Source organism: Dreissena polymorpha, chromosome 2 (assembly GCF_020536995.1).
Source record: "Dreissena polymorpha isolate Duluth1 chromosome 2, UMN_Dpol_1.0, whole genome shotgun sequence".
Classification (NCBI taxonomy): domain Eukaryota; kingdom Metazoa; phylum Mollusca; class Bivalvia; order Myida; family Dreissenidae; genus Dreissena; species Dreissena polymorpha.
Window position 1 is genome coordinate 65,805,295 of NC_068356.1, and position 26,564 is coordinate 65,831,858.

The window sequence follows — 26,564 nt, forward strand, 5'->3', positions numbered from 1 at the left end:
GCAGTTTATCATACCTAAAAACCCCATTTTTAAAGAAATGATAAAACAAGAGCTTTGTTTGTGTAACAAAATGCCCCTATACTTCGCATTGCAGCCGCACAGCAGCTATTTTAGAGAAAACAAGGCCCATTACTACGCCAAAAAGCAATCAACCGGAATAAATTGAGCTTCATCTGCAGGCGCTAAGTACAAAACCTCCCGAAAACAGAATAACGGATGAACAGACAGACTGAAAGACAGTGCCACCCTACCAGGGATATAAAAAATAAAGCTAGGACTGCATTTTTGGTGAAAATTAACATAATTTTTATGTCATATTCTTTACTGTTAATGGCATCATGAGCATTGGAAATTAAAATTTGTAAAATATGATTTTAGTATTTTTGTTGTTTATTGAGTCTTAAATGTTTTACATCTAGGTATTGAATTGTTTGTTTTTTATTTAATCTGATTCATTTGAAGTAACAATGAAGACTTTACAGTTGAAATGAAGTAATAGGTCGTAGCCCCAAATAGTTATTGATACATAACGCATGCTAACATTACATAAAACATATATCAGGCACTTTTGAATCAAGCATAGAGGTATGATCAATAACTGTACTGAAACTTTTTACCCACAATACAGAATCATGCATCAATCAGTATTTGTTCTGGGACTAAGTACTTAACCTATCCCAAAATATAGAAGAGTCATAAACAACCACCAACCTGTTTTGATAGTATATCTATTGGATGATAAACCAAAGTTTTCTATTGGATCATAAACCAAAGATTAATGGTATTTGGTGACGCCCATAAGAAGATGGAATTCATCAATTAAGGATAATATCATTTTGCAGTATCGATGTTTACTGCAAGATAAACGTTATTCTGCAATATGCATAATACATTTCCACTACAAGAATCAATGCAATTAACATTCAATATGGCACAAGCATATCATGTTACAATAATAAATGTCAATGTTATAATAATTACAATCAAATTAAAATGGTTTTAGGAAGGGAGATTAATAATGACTCCTTTATTTCCCACATACATGTACTTGTACATGTATCTATGTAGGATAAAACTTTTTTCGTGTAACACTGTAATTTTACGTTAACAAAGAAAATAAAAAGGTTTAATTTTAAGACAAAAACGTTCCACTTTACAAGTCAAGTTGATGCCAATATAGTTTTTAGTAATAACTAAAATCAATATTAATCAAAATTACTACTATTAAAATAAAAAATATGGAGAAAAATTGATAAAATTAGTGTGAACAAAACCGTATGCATTCTAAGACAGAAATAACTGCACCATTTCACAAAATGGAGACAGGGCAGCCAACATGGGATTGCAATCTCATGGGGGAAAGCACACAATAATACGCGTTCACACAGTGAAGAGCGAAGAGCTAACTTGTCCGCTATAAAGCCATGCAAGGTTTCTTAGTCTCATTAGCGCATAGGGCAGCTTTGACTCAGGAGAATATGAAATCTGGTTTGAATCTACACTGGCCGTATATGGCAAAGGACCCATTCTCGGATCATTAAATTTTGGCTTTTATCGTAACATTATCAATCTATTAGCACCATGGTGTTTAATACTAAGGGCAATTTGATGCTTTATTTATTTAAGTTTATACAATGCTATTAACTGACATTAGGTTTTAGATTTTATGAAATGATAATTCAATTATGCAAGCAATTGTAACGAACAGTAAACTACTCTGTTTAACTTGCAATAGCATTTACATGTTATAGCAGTTACTTCTCCTAAATAATGGAATTATGGTATTTATGACACATTGATACTGAGATGTATAGCAATTTTAACAATAAGCTATTATTTGGTTATTACAATGAAGCACGACATAATATAATGCAACAACACATGTCAATGACAAAAAAATGGACAAAGTTAAATCAGAGCCAATGTGAGGCCTCACAACCATTGTGAATTTATCATGCTTAATTAAGTCAGTGGTTTAACAAATAAATTTGTTTTTATTTGTTATTTTGTCTTCTTTATATAAACACATGCAATATTTGGCATGTTCAACATTTATTCAAGTACTGCAGTTTTGTTTTTCAGTTACAGTTACACTCTGAGATAAGAACTGTACAGTCAAAACCTTATAGCAGATATTTTTGACCAAACCAAAACAAACACTGGTTAGTCACACAAGTTACAGCATAATTTGTATCTGCTTTCTGTTTTGGAAAGCATTACACAGCTCCTCCAATGTTTTGTCATTCAGATCTAGACCTTTAATGCAGATAAAGCATCAGATGAGTAAGTTTGGTTTGTGTGAATGTGCTGCGTAATGGGGAGCACAGCAGGTTCATGGTGCTGAATCCTCGCTCAACCACATCAGTGCATGTTGATATGACACACATTAGCTGGACATTAATAATCTTATAATCATAAGTCATAATTAGACATTTCTTTCCCCAAAAAAACACAAAAAAAATTATTTTTTTTTTTGAGATTTGGAAAAAAATATAATATTTCGGTTTGGGATCAGGTCCGTTTGCTTTGGGAACGCCTCTGTTTTCCGGAGGCGCAGACAGTGCTGAAAAACCCCTGTAAACTGATACAATCTACAGCGTTTTTTAGTCAAAATCGGGTCCGGAAATCGGCCCCAATCCCAATGGAAAAAAGTATATATATATTTTTCCCAAATGGGAGCTAAAAATTCACATGGGAAGGTTTCAGAAAAAATTTTTTGTTTAGATCTCATTATTTTGTTCATTCCTGAAATCCATATAAGTTCAACCTTATATATACCTATCTGATATTTTCAATGGTTGATAATCGCATATTTGACCATCAGATTAAAAAGCATGAGTGAAATTAAGCATATCTGATAATTATTAACAACAATTATCTGTAATATGTTATATTCATTACAAGAACATGCAGAATCCATGACAGGGCGGCATTCCACAGAATGAATTTCTGCTTATTTGCACATGCAAACGGAATTCTCAAGCCAAGTTTGGAGTAACACATGTAAAGAAAAGCAAGTAATCACTTCATTTGTATAACTAACTTTTAAAAGCCATTTTGATATTCACAGATCTTACTCTTTAAAGGGATCTTTTCACGCTTTGGTAAATTGACAAAATTGAAAGAAGTTGTTTCAGATCTGCAAATTTTCGTTTTAGTTTTGATATTTGTGAGGAAACAGTAATACTGAACATTTACCATGCTCTAATATAGCCGTTATATGCATCTTTTGACGATTTTAAAACCTAAAAATTATAAAGCGTTGCAACGCGAAATGATTGAATAATTTGGAGAGTTCTGTTTTTGTCGTTACATTTTGTGAAACTACAAAGATTGCTTATATAAGGTATAAAATACGTCATGAATGTGTACTCGGCGGAATAGCTCAGTAGGCTAAAGCGTTTTTACTTCAGGACTCTGGCAGGACTCCAGGGGTCACTGGTTCGAAACCTGCTCCGGGCAATGTTCTTTTCCTTTTTTAATTTTATTCTTGATTTTTTACTGGTGCTTTTACGATCCAATGTTTACATTTATCAATATAAAGCATTTAATGAATAAGTTAAAAAATGCCAAAATCTGTGAAAAGGCCCCTTTAACTATTGGTCCTTGATCATGGTTTCTTTTCAGTAAGTCATAATAATTCAACAAGCTCATGCCTAATAGCAGCATATATCTAGCAGGTATTTTCAAACAAAAAATTATACAACAAAATTTTCAGTCAAGTTTCACAATTCAGACGATACTACAATTTTGAGCTTTAAAGCAACACATTATTACAATAATAACAATATTTTGCTCACTAAAAAGCATTAACTGTACACTTGGAGTGATGCAATGCAAGTGAAAGCAAATCCATTCTTAATTTATTACTAATAGCAATAGTACATAATTAAACATAATAATAAATTCAACAAATTGTATAAGGTCAAAATAACTATAAAGTTTTAACTCACCACACATTTTGAAGTTTTCTTGATTGGTTTCGAACAGGTAATTTCGTTTTGAACTTCAGTTATTGTTATGCGCTCCCTTTAGAAATGCAATAAAACGACACGTTACACATAAAACGTTTATATACTAGAGCTATACTGGCTATCTGTCTTAATACATGGTTCACTACGATTGACCCACTTCCTTTTTGTATCTAAAAATAGACGGTGAATCCCAGTCTTGTTTGTAAAGAGATATTAATATGACGGAGTACTGCAACGACAGTCTAAACTTGATTGCTACTTAGTATAGTCGTTTTGACGAATCGTTGTGTTTGAGTTACGCATTTATTCTCAGCTGCACCTATTTATCTATTAGTGGAAGACATGACGTGGAAAACCGGTGGCAATCGTGATTCATCAACTATTTCCGTAGCAATAATCGTCTGAAGATCTAGAGTGAGGGGTACCAAGAGCTTGTTTTTACAACAACAACAACAACACCTGATTTTTAGTGTTTTTTTTTCACTGCAATATATTGCGTACTCGAATTAAAAATGATTTAAATGTGTGATCATTGATTTCATACATATAAAGTATAGATCCTATTGACACACACCACTAGCCGAGAGTTGGATTATTGCAACTACTACATAATACATTCGCACCTTGAATGTTTCGAACTTTTGGTTGTTATTGTGTCAAAAATATTTCTCGTAGAACCATTTTTCAGAGTATCAGAATGAGTAAGAGAAAAGATGCATCGACTGAGAACCCAAACACAGAATTCTGTGATTTTCTGATGGGTAATTGATTTTAAAATGTCTTATAACTATACATTTTACATTACACAAGTTGTGTTTAGCTCAAAGCCCTCATGGTAAGCCTTTGCGATCATTTCTGTTGCCAGTGTTTGTTTGACATCAAATTTTTAACCAAAACATCTTATAAACATATTGGCATAATAATATTGCCATCAGGGGTTTTTACCTTACATAACAGACGCTGAATATCGGCGTCTTCCCCCACCAAACTAGGCTGTTTTTTTTTCCCCTTTCAGAACCAAAAATTCCCCTTAAAAAAAAAATAAAATTTTATTTTGTTTTTTTTAATAGAAAGATGTGTCTCATGATTATAATATCTCAATTCTATTTCAACTTAATCTTGCCAAACGTAATTAATTATGAAAAAAACAATGAATATAGTGCAAACATGTAAAATGTATTGTAATAATGAGAGAGTAAGTAAACAAATCCCCCAAAAAGGGGAACGAGGCGAAAATTCCCATGCGCACAATTTTCCCCAAAGTGGAAAATCACGCGTAAAATTTCCCCCACATAAGGGCTAAAGGCCCCTTCCCCCACAACCCGAAAAAAAACCTGGCCATACACCTCATCAGGATTCTCTGTCATCTGTTCAAATTGTTCGCGTCAGCTGCATGTAATGTTTAATAGAGATCACCTGAAAGGTATACAAATAACCCAGCCAGCACACCACTATAAGATAGATATCGGTAGCAAAATGGTATATCAGCAAATCGGCCCAATGTCTATCCGATGTAATTAATCCGTTTCGCCGCCCGATATATGTAATTAACAAAAAAATCATTTTAAAGGCTCTATAAAGGTGAAGATCCGTAATTATTTACCTATTTTTAATATTTTTTCCGTATTTTATATATAAAGGTTATCAAAAAACAATATGTATATGCTATTGGACATTACCATAAAAATATGAGCAATACAACTTGTTTTGAGCTCAAAATACAGTGTCCTCCAAGTCAATCGTGTTTACAAACAATCAGTTTATTTACATCGCTGTTTACTTGGGAAAGTGAAAGTGAAAGTGACTCAGGTCACCAAAAATATGTCGTTGATTTTCAATGTTTTCTGGTATCACTCACAAAGTGTGTCTCTTCTAAAAATGGTCAAAACGTTTGTAGTGATATAATTTGTTACTTTTTGCTGGTAAAAAAATGTTTTAAATAGAATTAAAAGTGAATGTTCCTTTGGCTATTTTTAGCATACGTCACAGCTTTGGGGCTACACATCACGTTAGTTGCAAAGTTATAAACATTTTTTCCAATTATGAAACGGGTATATCTTCAATACTTCTTGAAAACGTTGCACCTCAGCTGTGTTATTAGCATTTTTTATGCAAGAGTAATTGAAATCCGGTAAAAATTAGGCAAGTTTATATGCATAATAATTGGATTTGTCACCTTTATAGGGCCTTTAAATGCAACACGTATAATAAAATACTACATTATATAAATATTCGTACCACAAACCATAAATATGGTCAATAATAAATATGCAACTTGTGCTTAATTTTGCATATAACGGGCCGACAACGGCCCGTTGTGGCCGTAAATGTTTTCGTTCAAAAACGATAATTTCGTTCGGTTAAGGAAATTTTCTGGCGGTCAAGTTAAATGAGGCGTTCAAACACAAACATTGTGTCTTGCGTTTTGTTTCGGAGATCTTCATTCACATTCAAGTTAGTATTTGTTGATTGTAATATATAATTAACTTTATTTTTGTATGCACATGTAGATTTGTGTGTAAATAACGTGATGGTACAGTTAGTTGGATTATGCATTCCTAATATATATATTCGCGAGGTACTTTATACCGCGCGTTCATACTTTGTTGTTTTTGTTACTTGAACACTCACTAAAATTGTATGTGTATACAATTAAAATGTATTTGTACATATTAAGAATATGTTTGTTTCGTTGTTTCATGAAAGATTTAACACTATTGTTGCCAAGACCCAGCCCTCAACAGCAAACCCACATTTCCAGAGGGGAATCTGCAGGGTTGTCTTCTGACAGACCACACTTGATAGTTTCAGATACGTACTATTCCTTTTTTCATTTGATTGTTAACATGCTATTTGTATTATGTAAAAAAATAACACTTTTATAACAGCCTAAAGTACTAGTCTGTCAGCAGTAGTGCAATACTTGATGCTGATAATTTAAAAAATTTGTATTCTGGTGATGAACTGCAATAATATTTGAGGTTATAAAAACAGTACATCAACATTAAATAGCAATGTATATTTGAAAAGTTAACAATAATACTTGTCCATGAAAAAGTAAGCAAATATCATGTTTTAATAAATTAAAAATCCTATGATATTTAAGCAAATGTATTTAAATGATCATATAATAAACTTAAACATGTACTTTTTCAGAAGCCGTCAAGCAAGTCTTTCTGAACACACACAAAAACAGTGAAATGGCATGTTTTTTTTTTTTTAAAGAATGGCTTGGAAATGCCAGCGACTGCCATGAGGGAGGGCGCACCACGCCATTGATGATGACATCAGCCATGGCCGAAGAAGATTATGATGATTAGTTAACATTCTATGTGACTGTTAATTGCTTTAATAGTTACAACTAATAAGGTTTACAATTTAATCTTACCTTATAAACTTAAAATTATTACTTTTATTTTGTCATCCTCAAAATTAGACTGCCTTTGTTTCATTATATATATATTCTTAAATATTAAGGCGTTAAGTTTATATAATAACATGAATCGAATTTAAAACGAGAAATATATAGAAAAACGTTTGCCGTTATCGAGGCTCGAACCATTGTAAGTCATTACATGGATTACACAGTTATTGCTGTTGTCACTCGGCAATCCGGACTGTTATACCGGTAAGTGATCTACGTGTTGTTACACAATTTAAAGGAATTATCAGAAACTAGCTACTCTACAAATTTTAACACAATTAACATAAACAAGCTATTCCAATATATTCAATGATTTCGAGTGTGTAACACTCGTTTGAGTGTGTAACACTTTATAATTTATAAATCAATTTCAAATGACTTCTATTCATAGACTAAACTGTTTTTCCATCATCAGTCTACGCCATATAGTGTCATTTTGACAATCTGTGAACAATGCCCTTAAAGGCTTTCCTTTCTTTAGCCAAATTTGCATCGATATATATTATACAATCTTGTAACTTTTGCTATTTTATGATAATTGGTTTAGATGAAGAAAATGATGCAGCCAAATGTTTCAACTTGTAGTCGTTGGTTAAATTTGGTAAATAAAGTTTTAATTGGTAAGAGGGCACACTTTTACTGTTTAATATGCATTTAAATAATATGTAAATTAATGGAAATGTATATAAATGCCAAATGTCAATACTAACATTTAATGAATAATGCAATATATGTACTGAAGAAAAAAGAAAATTGATTACTATATTTGTTTTGTTTATTCTATTTGTATTTATTGTTAGTGTATATAAATACCAAATGTTGATAAATTACAATCAATGAATAATGCAAAATATGTAAATACTATATTTGTTTGATTAATTTTTAGCTCGGCTGTTTTCGGAGAAAACCCGAGGTATTGTCATAGCAAGCTCGTCCTCCGCCGTCCGCGTCATGCTAAAACCTTAACATTTTGTTAAGGTTTTGAACATTGGCTCTCAAATCAAAGTGCTTCAACCTACAACTTCATATTAGCTGCACCTTGATAAGTTCTACATGCCAAACCCATTTTTGGGGCACTAGGTTAAAGGTCAAGGTCACTGTGACCTCTAAAAAAAATATTCTGACAAGCTTTCATTTATGCACAACTGCAACCGCAGCCGAGCGTGGCACCCGTTATGCGGTGCTCTTGTTTGTTTTGTTTTTTGTTAATGTATGTAAAAACCAAATGTCTATAGATTTCATTTTAAAAGGAAAGATCTAGAGAGGAGGGTGCTGCACCCTGATCCTTTATGGTCCCCCTCCTGCCCCTCTTGGCTGGTCAACGAAGAATTGTTAAATATCTTCCAAAATTTAATTCATTTGGGCAAATATTCAATTACAAATGAAGCAGATGCATGTGCTTAAAACCCTAAATTACATGCATTTGACTAATGATCAACCCTTGATATAAATTTTAAGATCATGTATGTCTTGTCAAAATGTTCAGCCTGCTCCTTTTTAGCAGCACCCTGTATGCCTTTTGGGGTCTTAAGTCTTACCCTAATGTAATGAAGTATGCTAAACATGTGCTGAAAAAAGGAAAAATTAATTTTTTTTTTTAGTTTTGTTTATTTTGGTTGTCTCCTAGGGAACGTATTCGGAATCTAAAAACAAACTGTGATTAAATAAGTTATATTTAATTAACATTTTTGAACGTTTACTCTTTTTTGTATTCATTTAAGTTTTAACTGAAAATATGACTTCTACATACAATTTGCGCTACTATAGTTAAGAATTAAATTTACATGTTTTTCTGACATAATTCATGTTATAAATTCAGCATTCTAATTTTTCTCTAAAAGGGCTTTTTAACTCTGTTTTAATATAAATAAATGAAGGATTTGTTTGTTCCCATGTTTCCCATGTCAAAATCATTTTGTCTGAAAATGTCGTTCACATTTGTGTTGTATTCATGGCCAGTCGCATGCAGATGTATAATATTACATAACATGCCGCACCATTAGCCGGTTATTTATTTCTGTGTAATGTGTGCTATGGTAAATGATGGCCATATCGCCTTTTTTTTTCCTATATACAAGTATCGTATGTGTTGATTTTTTAAGCTTTTTGTATCTACATGTACATGTATTATTTGAAGCTTAAAATAGTTGTTTTAATGTTATTATGACATATTGCCTTGTCAAAATAAATGTTTACTAGAAATGGCGCGGCAGAGGCCAACGCGTATCCCCACGCCGAATGTTTGACCTAGGTGTGCCCCAGGGTTGGTAATGGGGCCATGCATAGCTGAGATTGACCGTATTGTCATAAGAGAAGTTCAGTATCAATTAGAAGTGAATTGGTGTAGAAATGAAGAAGTTATAGTAAAAGGCAATTTTGGGTGGGTGTGGTCTATGTGGGCGGGGCCCCAGGGTTGGTAATGGGGCCAATGCATAGTTGAGATTGACCGTATTGTCATAAGAGAGGTTCAGTATCAATTTGAAGTGAATCGGTGTAGAAATGAAGAAATTATAGTAAAAGGCAATTTTGGGTGGGTGTGGTCTATGTGGGCGGGGCGCCCCAGGGTTGGTAATGGGGCCATGCATAGTTGAGATTGACTGTATTGTCATAAGAGAAGTTCAATATCAATTTGAAGTGAATCGGTGTAGAAATGAAGAAATTATAGTAAAGGCAATTTTGGGTGGGTGTGGTCTATGTGGGCGGGGCCCCAGGGTTGGTTATGGGGCCATGCATAGTTGAGATTGACCCTAATGTCATAAGAGAAGTTCAGTATCAATTTGAAGTGAATCCGTGTAGAAATGAAAAAAATATAGTAAATGGAATTTTTTGGTGGGTGTGGCCTATGTGGGCGGGCGCCCCAGGGTTGGGATTGGGGCCATGCATAGTTGAGATTGACCCTAATGTCATAACAAAAGTTCAGTATCAATTTGAAGTGAATCCGTGTAGAAATGAAAAAATTATAGTAAATGGAAATTTTTGGTGGGTGTGGCCTATGTGGGCGGGGCGCCCCAGGGTTGGGAATGGGGCCATGCATGGTTGAGATTGACCGTATTGTCATAAGAGAGGTCCAGTATCAATTTGAAGTGAATCGGTGTAGAAATAAAGAAGTAAATGTAAAATAACCAAAAAAAGTGAGTGATAATTTCTGACGCGGCCCCACCCCAACCGCTATAACTTTTGACCCAGGGGTCAGATCAAAATTCCAAATAGTGCAGGGTCGCACATATGCTCATAGCTACCATGTGTGTAAGTTTCAAGGTTCTAGTGCTTTTAGTGTAGGAGGAGATAGTGGCCAGGACGGACAGACGGACGGACGGCGGAGATAACCACAATATCCCCACCTTTTTTTCAAAAAGCGTGGGGATAATAAGATAAATCTGTGTTGTTTGTTATGTACATGGCAAAGTGCTGTATTTGTGGTATTATTGAGGGTGTTACATAAAACCGACAACGGGCCAACGGCAGGCCAATAAGCCATTTTGCTGAAATCGGGCCGACGACGGGCCGATAAACAATTTTGCCGATATCAGGACAATCAAATGCTGATGTGCAAAACGATTGTGGCCCAACATCGTTTCGATATCGGCCCGATATAAAAACTAAATCGTGCTGACGGCGGCCCAATATAGGTTTGCTGGCTGGGGATGAGAGGCGAAAACACTCTTCTTCTTAGTGTTTTTTTTCTCACTGTTTTGGGAATGGGGCCGGGCCCCTTTGGATTGGGAAAATTTGCGGCGTTTTGACTAAAATATCCGGGAAATTAGTGTTGATGTTGTTTTGCTAAAAATGCTTCAAAATTGAGAATACAAGTCTATGTCCAGTATTATATTTACTATGGTTGAACTTGGGTGGGAGATGAACAAAATATTAAAATCTATCTATCTCTATATACTGCCAACCGCTCTTTCTTGTATTATAGGAAGGAAAAAGATGCGCGTCAGGAACATTAGTGAGAGTGAAAAGCAAAAAGGGACCCAACAAGGAGTGTTGTTGGGTAGTGAGACTAAAAGCTTGAAACCTCTAGAAGAATGGAGAGAAATCAAGTGGTTAAAAGAGTTTGGTGAAAGTGACAGATAAAAGTGAGGATAGATAGATACATAGATAGATAGATGGATGGATGGATGGATGGATGGATGGATGGATGGATGGATGGATGGATGGATGGATGGATGGATGGATGGATGGATGGATGGATGGATGGATGGATGGATGGATGGATGGATGGATGGATTAGATAGACAGACAGACAGACAGACAGACAGACAGACAGACAGTAGGAAGGCCTTGAAATGTTATATGTGTGTGTTAGATTGTTAAATAATACATACCTTACTATATATAGTAACAAATTTGTACAGTTGTTCATGCCATTATCACCATTGTGGGGTCATTATAAATATTCGGCCCTAGGGCCGATTATTTATATTCGGCCCTCAGAATGTGTGCGCGTGACGTTGAACTGGAAAAAATGGCGTACACATCCAGTCTTAGCCATAAAAAGTAAAACATCAAGGTTATTGTTCTACTCACCGAAGTTGTGTAATATCCATGTTTATTTTCGTAAAATTTAATTTGCTTCCATGACGAGTTAAAATTTTGGACACATTTCTTCATCGCCATCCACCTTTTCCATTTTAAAGCACTGGATGTAAGCAGGCAATTCTTTGTGGATAGACATTCTTTGATCGACTGACAAAGGAACGACTTATTCATCAAAGAAATTACCCTTTTAATTCAACATCGATTTCTTTCGAACAGTTTTAGAACAATTCACTTACACTTTTCTTAAATTTAATCAATCAATTATTCAACAAAACATCGCGTTATTCGACATTTTAACAAAATCGAAAATGCAGTCTCACCAGTTTCATTCCAGTTTTATATCCCAACACTGTTGTTCACATTCATAAAAGTATAATAATCCATCGTAAACACGCACACACACTAATAGTTCAATGCTTAAACAATATTTAACGGTTAAATAAAAACCCTCTAAGTCCGATTTGTTGTTGTCCTTAAATCCAAAGCGTCTAGCTAGTTTCGTCATTTAAATTACGTCACATGAGATACGTCATAAATTGCGTAATCAATTCAATGAGAATATAAGTACGGAAAGCTGGTTCTTCATAAATTTTAGTGAAGGACCAAAATAGTATGATTTTATGACTCAAAACCTGTGCCCATCTATAATTTAGTATAAAAGAAAGATATATATTATAGACGTTAATACACGGCTGAGCCGGGCCGGACAGTGATAATCGGCCCCAGGTCGCAAACGGCCCTCGGGCTGTTATGCTTCCTGCGGGCCGATTATCACTGCCCGGCCCAGCTCAGCCGTGTATTATCCTCTAAGTAGTAACTGTTGTTTTTAAAGCTTGCTTAGATAGAGTGCATGAGGTAAAAAGCTGGCAATTGTTTAAAAATTAAATAGTGTAATGTAGCATATAATGACTAAAATATCTGTTCGTAAAAGAATGTTCAAACTTTGACTCAATTATACCAATAATTAACCTGTGGTCTGGGATGCTAATTCCAATAAACATTCAACTTACCAGGTGATTCTTCCAGCATTGTAATTATTTATGGCCATGTTGATTTTGAAGACCATTTTGGACAACATTGTGAGTCTTGTGGTTTATTGAAATCCATTTATAAACACTAGCATCATCACTAAATGACTTTATCCCGTGCCATAGGCGGAGGGATATTGTTTTGGCATTGTCCATCCGTCAGTCTTTCGTCCGTCCGTCCGGAGCCATATCTTGGAAGTGCTTTGGTGGATTTCATTGAAACTTGGTATGAGTATATATATATATAGATAAGAGGATGATGTACGCCAAATGGCATTGTACACCATCTATTAATAATGGAGTTATGGCTCTTTTTATCTTGAAAAAATGCTTTTTGTGTGTGTCTGGAGCCATATCTTGGAAGTGCTTTGGCGGATTTCATTTAAACTTGGTATGAGTATATATATGGATGAGTGGATGATGCACGCCAAATGGCATCGTACACCATCCGTTAATAACAGAGTTATGGCCCTTTCTATCTTGAAAAAATGATTTTTTGAGTGTCAAATATAACACTTTTGTGTCCAGAAGCACATTGGTGGGGGATATCAATTCAACTAATTTGCTTGTTTTAATGGATATCATTGAAATATATATTTGTATAAACAAAAAATGCCTTAGTATCATTTATTTAGTGGTCTGTTTTGCTAATATCAATTGATTGCATTAAACATACTGTTACTATACCTGTCTAACAGAATATCAGTTTAATAATGTTTAATTTTGTTAAATTTCAGAATTAGCAAACTATGAAAAGAATGTGAACAGAATGATGCACAAGTACAATGCTTACAGAAAAGCAGCAGGCGTCTTAGCCAAGCATCCCACAAAAATAACCAGCGGAAAAGAAGCTAAAGCTCTGGTAACAATACATAAAAAAATAACTCAGTATATCAGACAACTGAGAAAGAAAACCTTATTGAGACATCAGCTTAAAAATGATGTAATGAAGAGCATTTTATCAAAGAAATACAATGCAACATGTCCGCTTCATTTACAATATGATACTGAATTTAAGAAGACATACTTGAGCCTTTTGATTAAATGTTTGAACTATGTTCTTCTTGTAAAATAATTTGTATATGCAATTAACTAAAAGTACCAACTTTAGAAATCTATAAGGATCTGAATTAAAGAACTCCAGTATTGTAACTAAAAAGGCGTATTGATAAAGAAAAAAAAGTGCTCATATGAAAGTGCAAATCTTGCATCTCTGAGTTTTATACCTGTAGTTGACGGTGTTATTTCACTTTTTTTTTTTAACTTATCAGCATGTTGTTAACAACTTTAATGACATAGGTATTTTTAGCTTGGGCGTTTTTCGGAGAAAACCCGAGGTATTGTCATAGCCAGCTCACTTTCCGACGCCCGCCTTCCGCGTCGTGCTAAAACCTTAACATTTTGTAAAGGTTTTGAACATTGGCTCTAAAATCAAAGTGCTTTCACACCCATTTTTGGGTCACTAGGTCAAGGGTTAAAAAGGTTGCCGTGGTGTAATGGATATGGTGTCCGCCTAGCGACTGGGAGGTCACGGGTTCGATCCCCACCGTGGGAGCATTCTTTAGATCTCCCCCAAAGACACCAAGTACTGGTTCTAGGCCCAGGAAACGGACTCGAGAGCGTTTATATAAGCCTTAGGCTTTCGATGCAATCGAGCTAAAATAAATAGGTTTAAACTAAGGGTCAAGGTCACTGTGATCTAAAAAAAAATAAAAAAATTCTGACAAGCTTTCATTTATTCAAATCTGCACTCGCAGCCGAGCATGGCACCCGTTATGCAGTGCTCTTGTTTTGTCCCTTTATAATTTTAACATTATCATGTGATGGTTACTTCTTCAAACATATAAAGTAATTTTCTATGGCCTTGACCAAAAGTTATAAAAAAATTGTCAATGTTGCAACAAGTCATATTAATAAAGAATTACATATTTTTACAGCCAGGCATTGGTGACAAGATTGCCAAGAAAATTGAAGAATTTATTCACACCGGTAAACTTCAGAAGTTGGAAAAGGTAAAAAAATAATAATTGTGATGAGAATGCTGCTACAGTAATTAAATATAAATAGTTTTCTGTTCAATCTTTTTATTGAGTTTTATCCCAAAAGTAAATTACTTACCTGTATATATAACTTTCAGTTCAATGTAGTTAAATATTATTGCGAACAATTCTAAACTGAATACATTGTAAACTTGCATTTGTAAACTGAGCCAGCTAGCCTTTTGGTCAAGCAATTGACTACAAGTCCTTAGATTGCAAGCCTTGCCTAGTCCTTTTGGTCAAGCAATTGACTACAAGTCCTTAGATTTCAAGCCTGGCCTAGTCCTTTTGGTCAAGCAATTGACTACAAGTCCTTAGATCGCAAGCCTGGCTAAGCCCTTTTGGTCAAGCAATTTAATACAAGTCCTTAGATTGCAAGCCTGGCCTAGCCCTTTTGGTCAAGCAGTTGACTACAAGTCCTTAGATTGCAAGCCTGGCCTAGCCCTTTTGGTCAAGCAGTTGACTACAAGTCCTTAGATTGCAAGCCTGGCCTAGCCCTTTTAGTCAAGCAATTGACTACAAGTCCTTAAATTGCAAGCCTGGCCTAGCCCTTTTAGTCGAGCAATCGACTACAAGTCCTTAGATTGCAAGCCTGGCCTAGCCCTTTTGGTCAAGCAGTTGACTACAAGTCCTTAGATTGCAAGCCTGGCCTAGCCCTTTTGGTCAAGCAATTGACTACAAGTCCTTAGATTGCAAGCCTGGCCTACCCCTTTTGGTCAAGCAATTGACTACAAGTCCTTAGATTGCAAGCCTGGCCTAGCCCTTTTGGTTTAGCAATTGACTACAAGTCCTTAGATTGCAAGCCTGGCCTAGCCCTTTTGGTTGAGCAATTGACTACAAGTCCTTAGATTGCAAGCCTGGCCATATGAGTTGTGTGAAGGATGGTTTTCAAATTATTTCTACAGCCATGCCCCCTAACCTCTGATTTAAGTAGAGCTGATTTCAGTTACATATGCACTTGTTACTAGTACACCAGCTTACCCAAAAATAGTGCAAGTACATGTATGTTAACTGACCACGATAATATTGCTAAACTAATGTTTAATATGACAAACAATCCAAACAAAGAAAAAGTATTTTATGTCATCAAGTATTTAACTGTTAAGTATTTTATTTCTATATTTAGAGGAAATCATTTTATTTATTAGCTCATCTATTTTTTGAAAAACAATTATGAGCTATTGTCATCACCTTGGCGTCAGCATCTGCGTCGGCGTCGGCATCCGGTTAAGTTTTGCGTTTAGGTCCACTTTTCTCAGAAAGTATCAATGCTATTGCATTCAAACTTGGTACACTTACTTACTATCATGAGGGGACTGGGCAGGCAAAGTTAGATAACTCTGGCGTGCATTTTGACTGAATTATGTGCCCTTTTTATACTTAAAAATTGAAAATTTTGGTTAAGTTTTGTGTTAGGTCCACTTTTTTCAGAAAGTATCAATGCTATTGCATTCAAACTTGGTACACTTACTTACTATCATGAGGGGACTGGGCAGGCAAAGTTAGATAACTCTGGCGTGCATTTTGACAGAATTATGTGCCCTTTTTATACTTAGAAAATTGAAAATTTTGGTTAAGTTTTGTGTTTAGGTCCATTTTATTCCTTAGTTTAAACCTATTTATTTTAGCTCGATTGCGTCGAAAGCCTTAGGCTTATATAAACGCTCTCGAGTCCGTTTCCTGGGCCTAGAACCAGTACTTGGTGTCTTTGGGGGAGATCTAAAGAACGCTCCCACGGTGGGGATCGAACCCTTGACCTCCCGGTCGCAAGGCGGACACCATATCTATTACACCACGGCGACCTTAATTTTATTCCTTAAGTATCAAAGCTATTGCTTTCATACTTGCAACACTTACTAACTATCATAAGGGGACTGTGCAGGCAAAGTAATGTAACTCTGACTGGCATTTTGACAGAATTATGTGCCCTTTTTATACTTAGAAAATTGAAAATTTGGTTATGTTTTGTGTTTAGGTCCACTTTATTCCTACAGTATCAAAGCTATTGCTTTCATACTTGCAACACTTATTAACTATCGTAAGGGGTTGGTGCATGCAAAGTTATGTAACTCTGACTGGCATTTGGACGGAATTATGGGCCCTTTATACTTAGAAAATTGAAAGTTTGGTTAAGTTTTGTGTTTTGGTCCACTTTACCCCTAAAGTATCATAGATATTGCTTTCATACTTGGAACACTCGCAAACTATCATAAGGGTACAGTAAAAGGACAAGTTGCATAACTCTGGATGTCATTTTTACGGAATTATGGCCCTTTTTTGACTTAGTAACTTTGAATATATGGTTAAATTTTGTGTTTCGATCCACTTTACTTCTTAAGTATCAAGGCTATTGCTTTCAAACTTCAAATACTTTCATGCTATCATGAGGTTACTGTACCTGGCAAGTTGAATTTTACCTTGACCTTTGAATGACCTTGACTCTCAAGGTCAAATTATTAAATTTTGCTAAAATTGCCATAACTTCTTTATTTATGATTAGATTTGATTGATACTTTGACAAATCTACTCTTACCTGACACACCACAATAGACTCAACCCAAACCATCGCCCGTTCCCCCCCCCCCCCCCTCCCCCCCCTAATTTCCCCCCTATTTTTTTTTTTTTTTTTTTTTAAGATCATCTCACAAATGACCACCACACCCTCACACTATACCCCCCCCCCACCCCACCCCCTCCCCAATTTTTTTTTTTTAAACGGTTAAAAAACAAAACTATTTATTTTGATTTATGTTTGAAATACCGTCCAACCATCGCACCCAAGAATCCCCCCCCCCCAACCCGCCTCCCCCCACCCGAATCCCCCCGCCCCCTAATTTTTGTTCTTTTTTTTTTCTTTTTTTTTTAAGATCATCTCACAAATAACCACCACACCCTCACACTATACCCCCCCACCTCACCCCCCCCCAATTTTTTTTTTTTTAAACGGTTAAAAAACACAAATATTTATTTTTATTATTTTATGTTTGAAATACCGTCCAACCATCGCACCCAAGAATCCCCACCCCCCCACACCCCCACCCCCCCCACCCCCCGATTTGTTTTCCCTTTTTTTCGCATTTTTGGAAGATAATGTAATAAATGGCCACACCCCCACACAATGCACCCCTCTTCACTCCACCCCTCCCTCCTTTGTGATTGAAAATGAGAGTCCCTTCACCTTTAAAAAGAAAATAGATGAGCGGTCTGCACCGGCAAGGCGGTGCTCTTGTTTTGTTAGTGAATTTAGAACTACAATGTCTTGCTACTGTTAGTCATCTACAGCTGTAAATATCAGTAAATCAATGATTTTTATATGGTTTTATTCATGACTGTTTTTTCTTTAAATGCAGATAAGAGCCAGTGACACAAATGTTGCCATCAACGAACTTGTGAAAGTAACTGGGATAGGGTATGTTGTCTTGACTATCGACTAGGTCCTTCTGTATAATACACACAAGTTTTCAATTGGCACACTAAACACATTTCATATTGTCTTGCATGGCATTAAAATGGTATGTAACAATTGTGAAGTTTATTCTGAAGTTCAGTCAATGCTGAGATCAGGTGTCAGTTAAGAGAAATTGCCAAAGTGACCGTTGTAGATAGGTGATCATTGATCTTAGTGTCCACTCCTTAGATGGTTGATCAGTTGATAGTATTGCTAGGCCGTTAACCAACCCATTCGTTTGCAAATAGTGTACTGTTAACAAGGGCTTTTTGCCGATAAAGTAGTATAACATAAATTATTTCTTGTGAAAAATACAAATTAATTTCTTATACATTGATGTAAATGCATACCTTTTATTAAATGTATGAGTTAATCAATGATAATACTTTTGTTTACTAATGTATCTTGTTCATTCAGTAAATCTGACTTTCTAGTTGAATTTTGTTAATTGGAATATATTTTTAATAAAGGTCGTCACATGTCATTGACGTCATGTCCGAAAACATATAAATAGCACATCGCTGTTATAAACCAAAAGTACAGCATAGCAGTATTGGTCTCATTCACAACAGACACATGAAGCTTTTAAAATTTTAAATAAAAAACAGCATTTTTGTAACAGACATGACAAAATGTCCACTTGCATAAATGCTGAAAGTTTGTGAAACAAGATTTAATTTGATGTCTGTTTTGCCAAAACAGACGACCACTAATCCTTTTATGGCCTTTAAATAACAACACTCCCTAGGAATGCTTAAAAGGAAGACCAATCGGAGATAACACTTTAAGAACATGCATTTAACCCGGTTTTCCCAAAGCCCAACTTATTTGTAACCAGCCTGGCTATTCTGTACCTGTTCCCTTCTTACCCTTTGTTGTGGTTCCCGACTATTTGTATGGTTTTTATTCTGGTTTAAGGCCTGCAGCAGCAAGGAAGTTTGTAGAAGAAGGAATTTGCAGCATTGAAGGTACTGGAGATAATTGTTTGAACTTTATATAAGTGAAATTAACCTATGCGGACTGCACCGACTAGTCTGGGATGACACTTTTCGCAAATGCATTTAGCCCAGATTTCCCAAAAGAAGTCTATTTCTATCTTTCTTTTACAGAACTGAGAAAGCACACTGATAAGTTGAACCACCATCAACAGATTGGCTTGAAGTATGTATAACCATATTTCAGATAAATAAAAACAGTAAATTAAAAACAAACTTGTCTCAGCTAAAATGTTCACTGTAAAAGTGTATGCACTATGTAAATTTCATGTGTGCTGATTCAGCATAAAAAACAAAAACATATTTTAACTTTAATTATATTAATTGTTTATGCCAAAATGGGCATTAGAAAATGGAGATACTCCTAACTCACTATAAAAAGTTAGTGCACATAGTTAAAAAGCTAGTGAAATATTATTTATTATAGAAAGTACAATTAAAGACTAGTGTGTGGAAAAGAAGTGATCAAATATTTACAGGGATGGGTAAATTGAATGGTGTGATCGCCAATACTTTGCTCTTGCAGCAATAGCTTACATACAGTATGTAAAATCACATGGGCAAATTTGCATGACTATTATGGTTCAGCACATTTATATACTTGAATGCAGAATGCAACTCGAGCTATACATTGGTAATATTATAAGCATAATTCCTTGACATTATTTCAGACATTATGAAGACTTTGAGAAAAGAATTCCACGAGAAGAAATGCTGACACTTCAGGTACATACCAGGAGTCATTTTTACATGGGCCTTGTCATCGAAAACAGGGCTGAATGCATCTGGTAAAGTGTCATCCCAGATAAGTCCGTGCAGTCTGTACAGGCTAATCTGGGACAATTCTTGCCTTTCAAACTGGATTTTCACTAATTAGAGGCTACCTTTATACAAAAAATACCATTAAAGCGGAAAGTGTTTTCTCTGATTAGCCTGTCTAGACTGCACAGGCTAATCTGGGAGGACACTTGATGCACATGCATTAAGCCCTGTCTTCCCAGAGTGAGCCTCACATTTTAGCCACACTAGATAGAGCAATATGATATGTATATGTATTCAATTGTTATGATAATAAGTTCACCAGAACATGCAGAAATATGACCGTTAGATAGCTGAAATAAGTTATGAACGTGTTTTATTCAAATTTTATTGGTTGATATCTGTCACGCCAGTAAGGACATCAGTATTTACCCATTATTACATCATGACTGTCTTCTTTTGATTTTGTGTTTAACTGTTTGTTAAAATGATATATAATTTATTTATCCTATTACCAGATGAAAATTGATAGTATAACAACGATCGTATAAACTTTAGCTTTATACTATTGTTATTTTTAGATCAGATTTGGGTTTTTCCAAAAATTGGTGAATACATTTTTGTCAACTACGGTAAAACAAAATTGTCAAAAAATGCGATATTTGATAATTGTTAATGGAAAATATGAGGAAATAATAGGAAAAATAGAATATTATGTGAGTTTTGGATAAAGATCAAGTTTATAATGCTCGGCTCGAACCATGTTAGCGCCCGGCAAGCCTCACGTTACATTGTTTCTAAGCCTTGCATGATAAACTTGATCTTTATCAAAAACTCACATTATATTCTCTATATATTTTTCTTGCTCATAATTTATATGTGTGCCTTGCTCTGGGAAAACAGGACTTAATACATGTGAAAACGGGACTTAATACATGTGAAAACGGGACTTAATACATGTGAAAACGGGACTTAATACATGTGAAAACAGGACTTAATACATGTGAAAACGGGACTTAATACATGTGCATAGAGTGTCTTTTGACACTTTCTGGCTAAACAAGATTTTGGATAAGAAGTGACTTCCTTCAAATGGAAAATACCATAAAGAAGAAGTGTTGTCTCTGATTGGTCTGTAATTACAGCACAGGCTAATCTGGGACAACACTTTACAGAGTGAGACTCAGGTATACTTTTTTTTAAATCTTTATAGGAGATTGCTTACAGTGGGATTGCAGCTATTGATAAAGACTACACGGCCAAAGTGTGTGGAAGCTTCAGAAGAGGTACCTAAAATAGTTGTTTACTTGGAGTTTCCTTATAGCCTCATTCTGGAAATAATGGGGCTTAATGAATGTGCATAAACTGCTGTCCCAGATAAGTTGGCATTGGCTACTCAGGGATGACACTTTCCTTCAAGACTGAATTTTAGTGTAAAGAGAGTTCCTTTAAACAGCAAATTTCAATAAAGCGGACATTGTCTTTCCTGATAAGCCTGTGCGGACTGCACAGACTCATTTTAGACAACACTTTATGCACATGCATAAAGCCCCGTTTTCCCAAAGTGTGGCTCATTAATTTTACCTGATTCCATAATGTTTGTTTGACCAACAAATGTTTAGTGTGATAACATATTAATTGTGATGTGTCATATTCTCAGCTCTACAGTCAAACCTCAATAATGACATGTAGATAAGCAGGGCAAACTTATAGCTATTTTTGTTGAGCCATATGAGAATAAGTCCTCCTAGATGAAAGTCTGTTATTTTGTTATACATGTATATTTGTTATACGTGTATATTTTTATGCCCCCCGATAGGAGGGCATATAGTGACTGGACTGTTCGTCTGTCTGTCTGTCTGTCTGTCTGTCCGTCCGTCTGTCTGTCACACTTTGAGTTTAGGTTTTGAAAAAAGCTCATAACTTTTATGTCCCTTGAGCTATAACCTTCATATTTGGTATGCATGTGTATATGGACAAGGCCTTTCCATACGCACACAAATTTTGACCCCTTGACCTTGAACTTAGGGTCCGCATTTAGGTTTCGAAATATGCGTTAAGGTTGCGAAAAATGCTCATAACTTCTATACCCCTTGAGATATAACCTTCATATTTGCTATGCATGTGTTTATGGACAAGGCCTTTCCATACGTTCACAAATTTTGACCCCTGTGACCTTGACCTTGAACTTAGGGTTCGCGTTTAGGTTTTTTAAATCTGCGTTTAGGTTTTTTAAAAAGCTCATAACTTTTATAAAGCGTTTATAGGCGGCATAAGTCATCCTATGATGACAGCTCTTGTTCTCTAGTCACCTTTTTTTATGTCGGCCAATTTTAGCTTGAAGCAAAGAAATGTGATCTATTCTACTCGCCCCGGTGTCAATGTTGGAACTAGACTTAAGTTTTTCTGTTAGCTAATGTCCAAGAAATGGCTTGAGGTATTTCATTCAAACTTACAACATACATTCTCCATTGTATAGCTCTAAGTTGACATTTTTCAAAATTATGGGCCATTATCAACTAAGACGCGTGCATTTGCACAGTTTTTAGCTTGACAATTCACTATATAGTCATAGCTATACTACTCACTCATGAGTCGGCATTTCTTCAGCAGCTTGTTCATGCTTTCTATTGGTGTGGCAAGATATTTTGCTTGGGATTTATATTTTTGAAGAGAAAAAAAATCCTTGTGCCTTTTGGATTTTTTTATCAAGTATTTATAACCTCTACTCTATTGATCTTCAATTTCACTCTCAAATTTGAGTGTACAGGCGGATTTTTCAACGCCTGGTTTTGTCTGGAATATACACAAGTAAGGTATGACAATTTTTTGATGAAAGAAATATCTATGTGATGTCACCGACCAAGTTCCATACTTATGACCTACAATAAGTTAGAATTATGGCCCCTTTTTGTACATCGAAATGTATTTGAACTTAAAGTGCACCTTCTCAACATCACTGTTTTTACTCCAGATATTCAGTTGAAACACATGTGTTATGGGTCATTGTGCCTGCCATAACTGTGACCTGCTTTTAAGCAGAATGATATCCTTTTTTCTTGTTAATGTTTTTCCTGCAACTAGTCTATATATCTATATTTACTAGAGATATTGAAAGTAAAACTTGACATGTGTTTAGGATCTTTATGGATATTCATTGACCAGGACCTATAACTTTGACCAGCCTTTCAACATGATTATTCCTGTCTTGTTCTTAGAAAATCTAGGTTGAAGTTTGCATGCAACAAGTACATATCTCTTATTGAATCAGATATTTGATTCAAATTACACAAATGTCTGTGAGATCATCATGCAAGGCTACAGACCAAAGCCCATTGCTGAAACCTGCAATTTAGCAGAATTATGGCCGTTTTTGTACTTTTTGTTCTTTTGAAATTCAGGTCAACCTGTTTCTGAAACAACTATCTTTTGCTGGCATGCAAATCTAGGATTGGGTTTCACCAAAGACTAATTTTGTCAAGTTCTGCCTAATTTTCACACAGACCTATGCTTTGATTGCATTAGGGGCCAGTTGAGTCCAGGTTGTGGTTACTATAACAAACGGTTTCTGCTGAATATATTGAATTTAAATTGGAGAATTATGCCAGCATTTTTTTGTAGGTAGCTTAGATGCAGACCTTGCTTTTCAAGTTAATTATATTCAATTTTATTAATTGGTAACCAACAGAGGTTAATGGCATTCATGTCTTTTAGGTGCAGAGACCAGTGGGGACATTGACATCTTGCTGACACATCCACACTTCACTTCAACCTCAAAGAAAATGGTATCACAAACAAACAATTCTAAAATGTTCTGTTTAAAGTTTTTATGCCCCCAAAGGAGGGCATTTAGTGATTGCACTGTCCGTCTGTCACACTTTGCGTTAAGGTTTTGAAAAATGCTCATAACATGTTTGTCGCTTCAGAGGTAACCTTCATATTTGGTATGCATGTGTATATGGACAAGGCCTTTCCACGCACACAAATTTAGCCCCCTTGGACCTTGACCTTGAACTTAGGGTCCGCATTTAGGTTTCGAAATCTGTGTTTAGGTTACAAAAAATGCTCAAGACTTCTATCAAAGAGTTTATCAGGGGCATATGTCATCCTATGGAGACAGCTCTTGTTTTTAAAATGTGTTCTCTTTGACTGTTCTAAAATTTTCTGTTTTATATGTATAAACATTCCTTTTTTCTTACACCATTTTTACTCCAGTACATTTTTTAAAAGGCCTTACAATGTAAATCACAGGTATATAGTTAAGTTTTGCAATGACTGCAAAACAGAATTGGCTTACAATGTATTAGTTTTTAGTTATGTGAATTTGTGCATTGTGTTGTACTAATTTATCATAAAAAAGCAGGGTATCAGTACACATACACATTCTTGTAAATAACTCTTTCAGCCAGAACTGCTGAAGAATGTGGTCACAAAGCTGGAAGACATGGAGTTCATCACTGACAGACTGTCCCTGGGAGACAGTAAATTTATGGTAAAATTGTGTAAACAGTTGTTTTGTGGTGTGTTCATGTTACTTGTACAGTACTGAAGAATTAAATATAATTAACCCTTTACTACTTAGATACGTATTTTGATGCATTTGTTGTACCTCAGAAAGTTAAGTATAACTTAAGACCTTTATTACTAGATTCAAGTTTTAAAGGCTTCATTTCCAACCCTTAGATACTTATGAGCAGCAAACAGCATAAAACCTGAACAGACTGCGAGTTACTCGCAGGCTGTTCTGGTATTATGCTGTTTGCACATAGCCATTTTCACTGTGCTTCTGAGCGGGAAAGGGTTAAGATTATGTTAGTTTTAACTTAATTTTTAACATGATTTGCTGGATCAATTCAGAGTTTCTCTTTTGGAACCCTGAAGATTTAAAATGTGTTCTTGGTCATATACTGGTCAGTCACGAGACACATTGCCTCTTACCGGTTAGTTATTTCTGTTGTAGCATGAATTGAAAGCATGAACTATCTTGTACTGATGACACAGTAATGAAGGAGTTGTGGCGAATATCAATAGAGTTGTTGTACATATCTTTAATAATGCTCAGCCAGATTTTTTATTGAAATATCTCTGCATATAGAGTAACAAATAATCCCGCAAACTGGCATGGAGCCATCATTAACAATTTGTGTTAAAGTTTGTATTCCTGTCATATCTTGTCACTTTCTTTGGCAAATCTTCATGAAAGTTTACACACATTTTTCTCTGACGGTCCTCCACCAAATATATGCAGATGAATCTGTTTGTTCATTTTTGCCCAAGATGGCCACCGTAGCTTAAAATAGGAATATATGTCTAGACACCATCTGCTCTGTGAATAATTTCACACAAAGGACATTACAAGATCCACTGCCATAATTATTCAAAAGTTTCACTCCATTGCAAAACATGTCCACATGAGCTAAAAAATATAATGTTGGGTACAGTTTTGTATACTTTACATATTTTTTAAGTTCTTTATTACTCAATCTTCATAAAATGTGCACACGTCTTGAAGGGTTTTTAAGCAAACATGTGTACACCCATCTTGCATTTCATGTTTTCCCCATAAATCATAATAAGTAAAATAAAGATAACTCAGCAATATAAATATACAGCTTTTATTTTGAAAATAAACACATGAAAATGGCTTGAAAAAGGAAAAGATAAAATAACATAAAATGATGTCAAAAGATAAAATAAGAGAAAATGATGTAAGGCAAATTAACAAAAAGACTTAACTATGCTGCATGTTTTTCCTGTTGAAATAGTGTTTCCTATTGATGTTTATTAATTTATGCATGTAGATGGGATGAAAATAATAATTGTTTTGATTCAAAATAATATTGATTATTTTTAAATTTCTTGTCGATTCTGTAAATATTGGGCAGTAATAGTGTAACCTATGAACTTGTGTTCATGTATATCTGCCATTTGTTCTGAAGGGTGTGTGCAAACTTGCGGACACCAAAGACGTGAAGCATGCCTATCGCAGGATAGATATCCGTATCATACCACACGACCAGTACTACTGCGCCTTGCTCTACTTCACGGGCAGTGACATGTTCAACAAGAACATGAGAGCTATAGCCATTGAGAAGGGTTTCACACTGAATGAGTACTCCCTGCGACCCATGGGAAGCACGGGTACGTATGAGCTGCGCTCTGTGAAGAAGGAGGGTAAATGCAAGTGGGTAAAGCGGACTTTTATGGATTTTTTTTAAAAATAATTAACTAATTATTACAAACTTAGTTATAATCAACTATCTAGAGGTTTTGTTGTTACAAAATCATTTTAAACTTATTTGCAGCTGTCTAGAGGTTGTTATTACAAACTCACTTATAATGAACTCTCAGCTAT

General features: G+C 35.2%; 2 protein-coding genes across 4 annotated transcripts in view; one reads left to right on the top strand and one right to left on the bottom strand.

Annotated features, from left to right (window-relative positions):
* Positions 1-4,275, bottom strand: part of LOC127867379 (glutamine--fructose-6-phosphate aminotransferase [isomerizing] 1-like) — a 79,978-nt gene extending 75,703 nt beyond the window's left edge. Inside the window, exon 1 of the mRNA XM_052408488.1 lies at positions 3,954-4,275. Coding sequence (XP_052264448.1) covers positions 3,954-3,960 — 7 coding nt within the window. The 5' untranslated portion in view covers positions 3,961-4,275. The remainder of the gene's footprint in view (positions 1-3,953) is intronic.
* The window catches only part of LOC127867389 (DNA polymerase beta-like), a 177,481-nt gene continuing 155,179 nt past the window's right edge, over positions 4,263-26,564 (top strand). For 2 of the 3 annotated variants that reach the window (XR_008043471.1, XM_052408510.1), the window contains exons 1-11: positions 4,404-4,735; positions 13,706-13,830; positions 14,906-14,980; positions 18,358-18,416; positions 19,374-19,423; positions 19,565-19,616; positions 20,122-20,176; positions 21,423-21,495; positions 23,924-23,994; positions 24,615-24,701; positions 26,149-26,350. Coding sequence is in view for 2 of the 3 variants with exons in the window: in XM_052408510.1 (XP_052264470.1) it covers positions 4,603-4,735; positions 13,706-13,830; positions 14,906-14,980; positions 18,358-18,416; positions 19,374-19,423; positions 19,565-19,616; positions 20,122-20,176; positions 21,423-21,495; positions 23,924-23,994; positions 24,615-24,701; positions 26,149-26,350 (982 nt within the window). In the remaining variant the exon portion in view is untranslated. The other variant, XM_052408511.1, reaches the window with a different exon arrangement.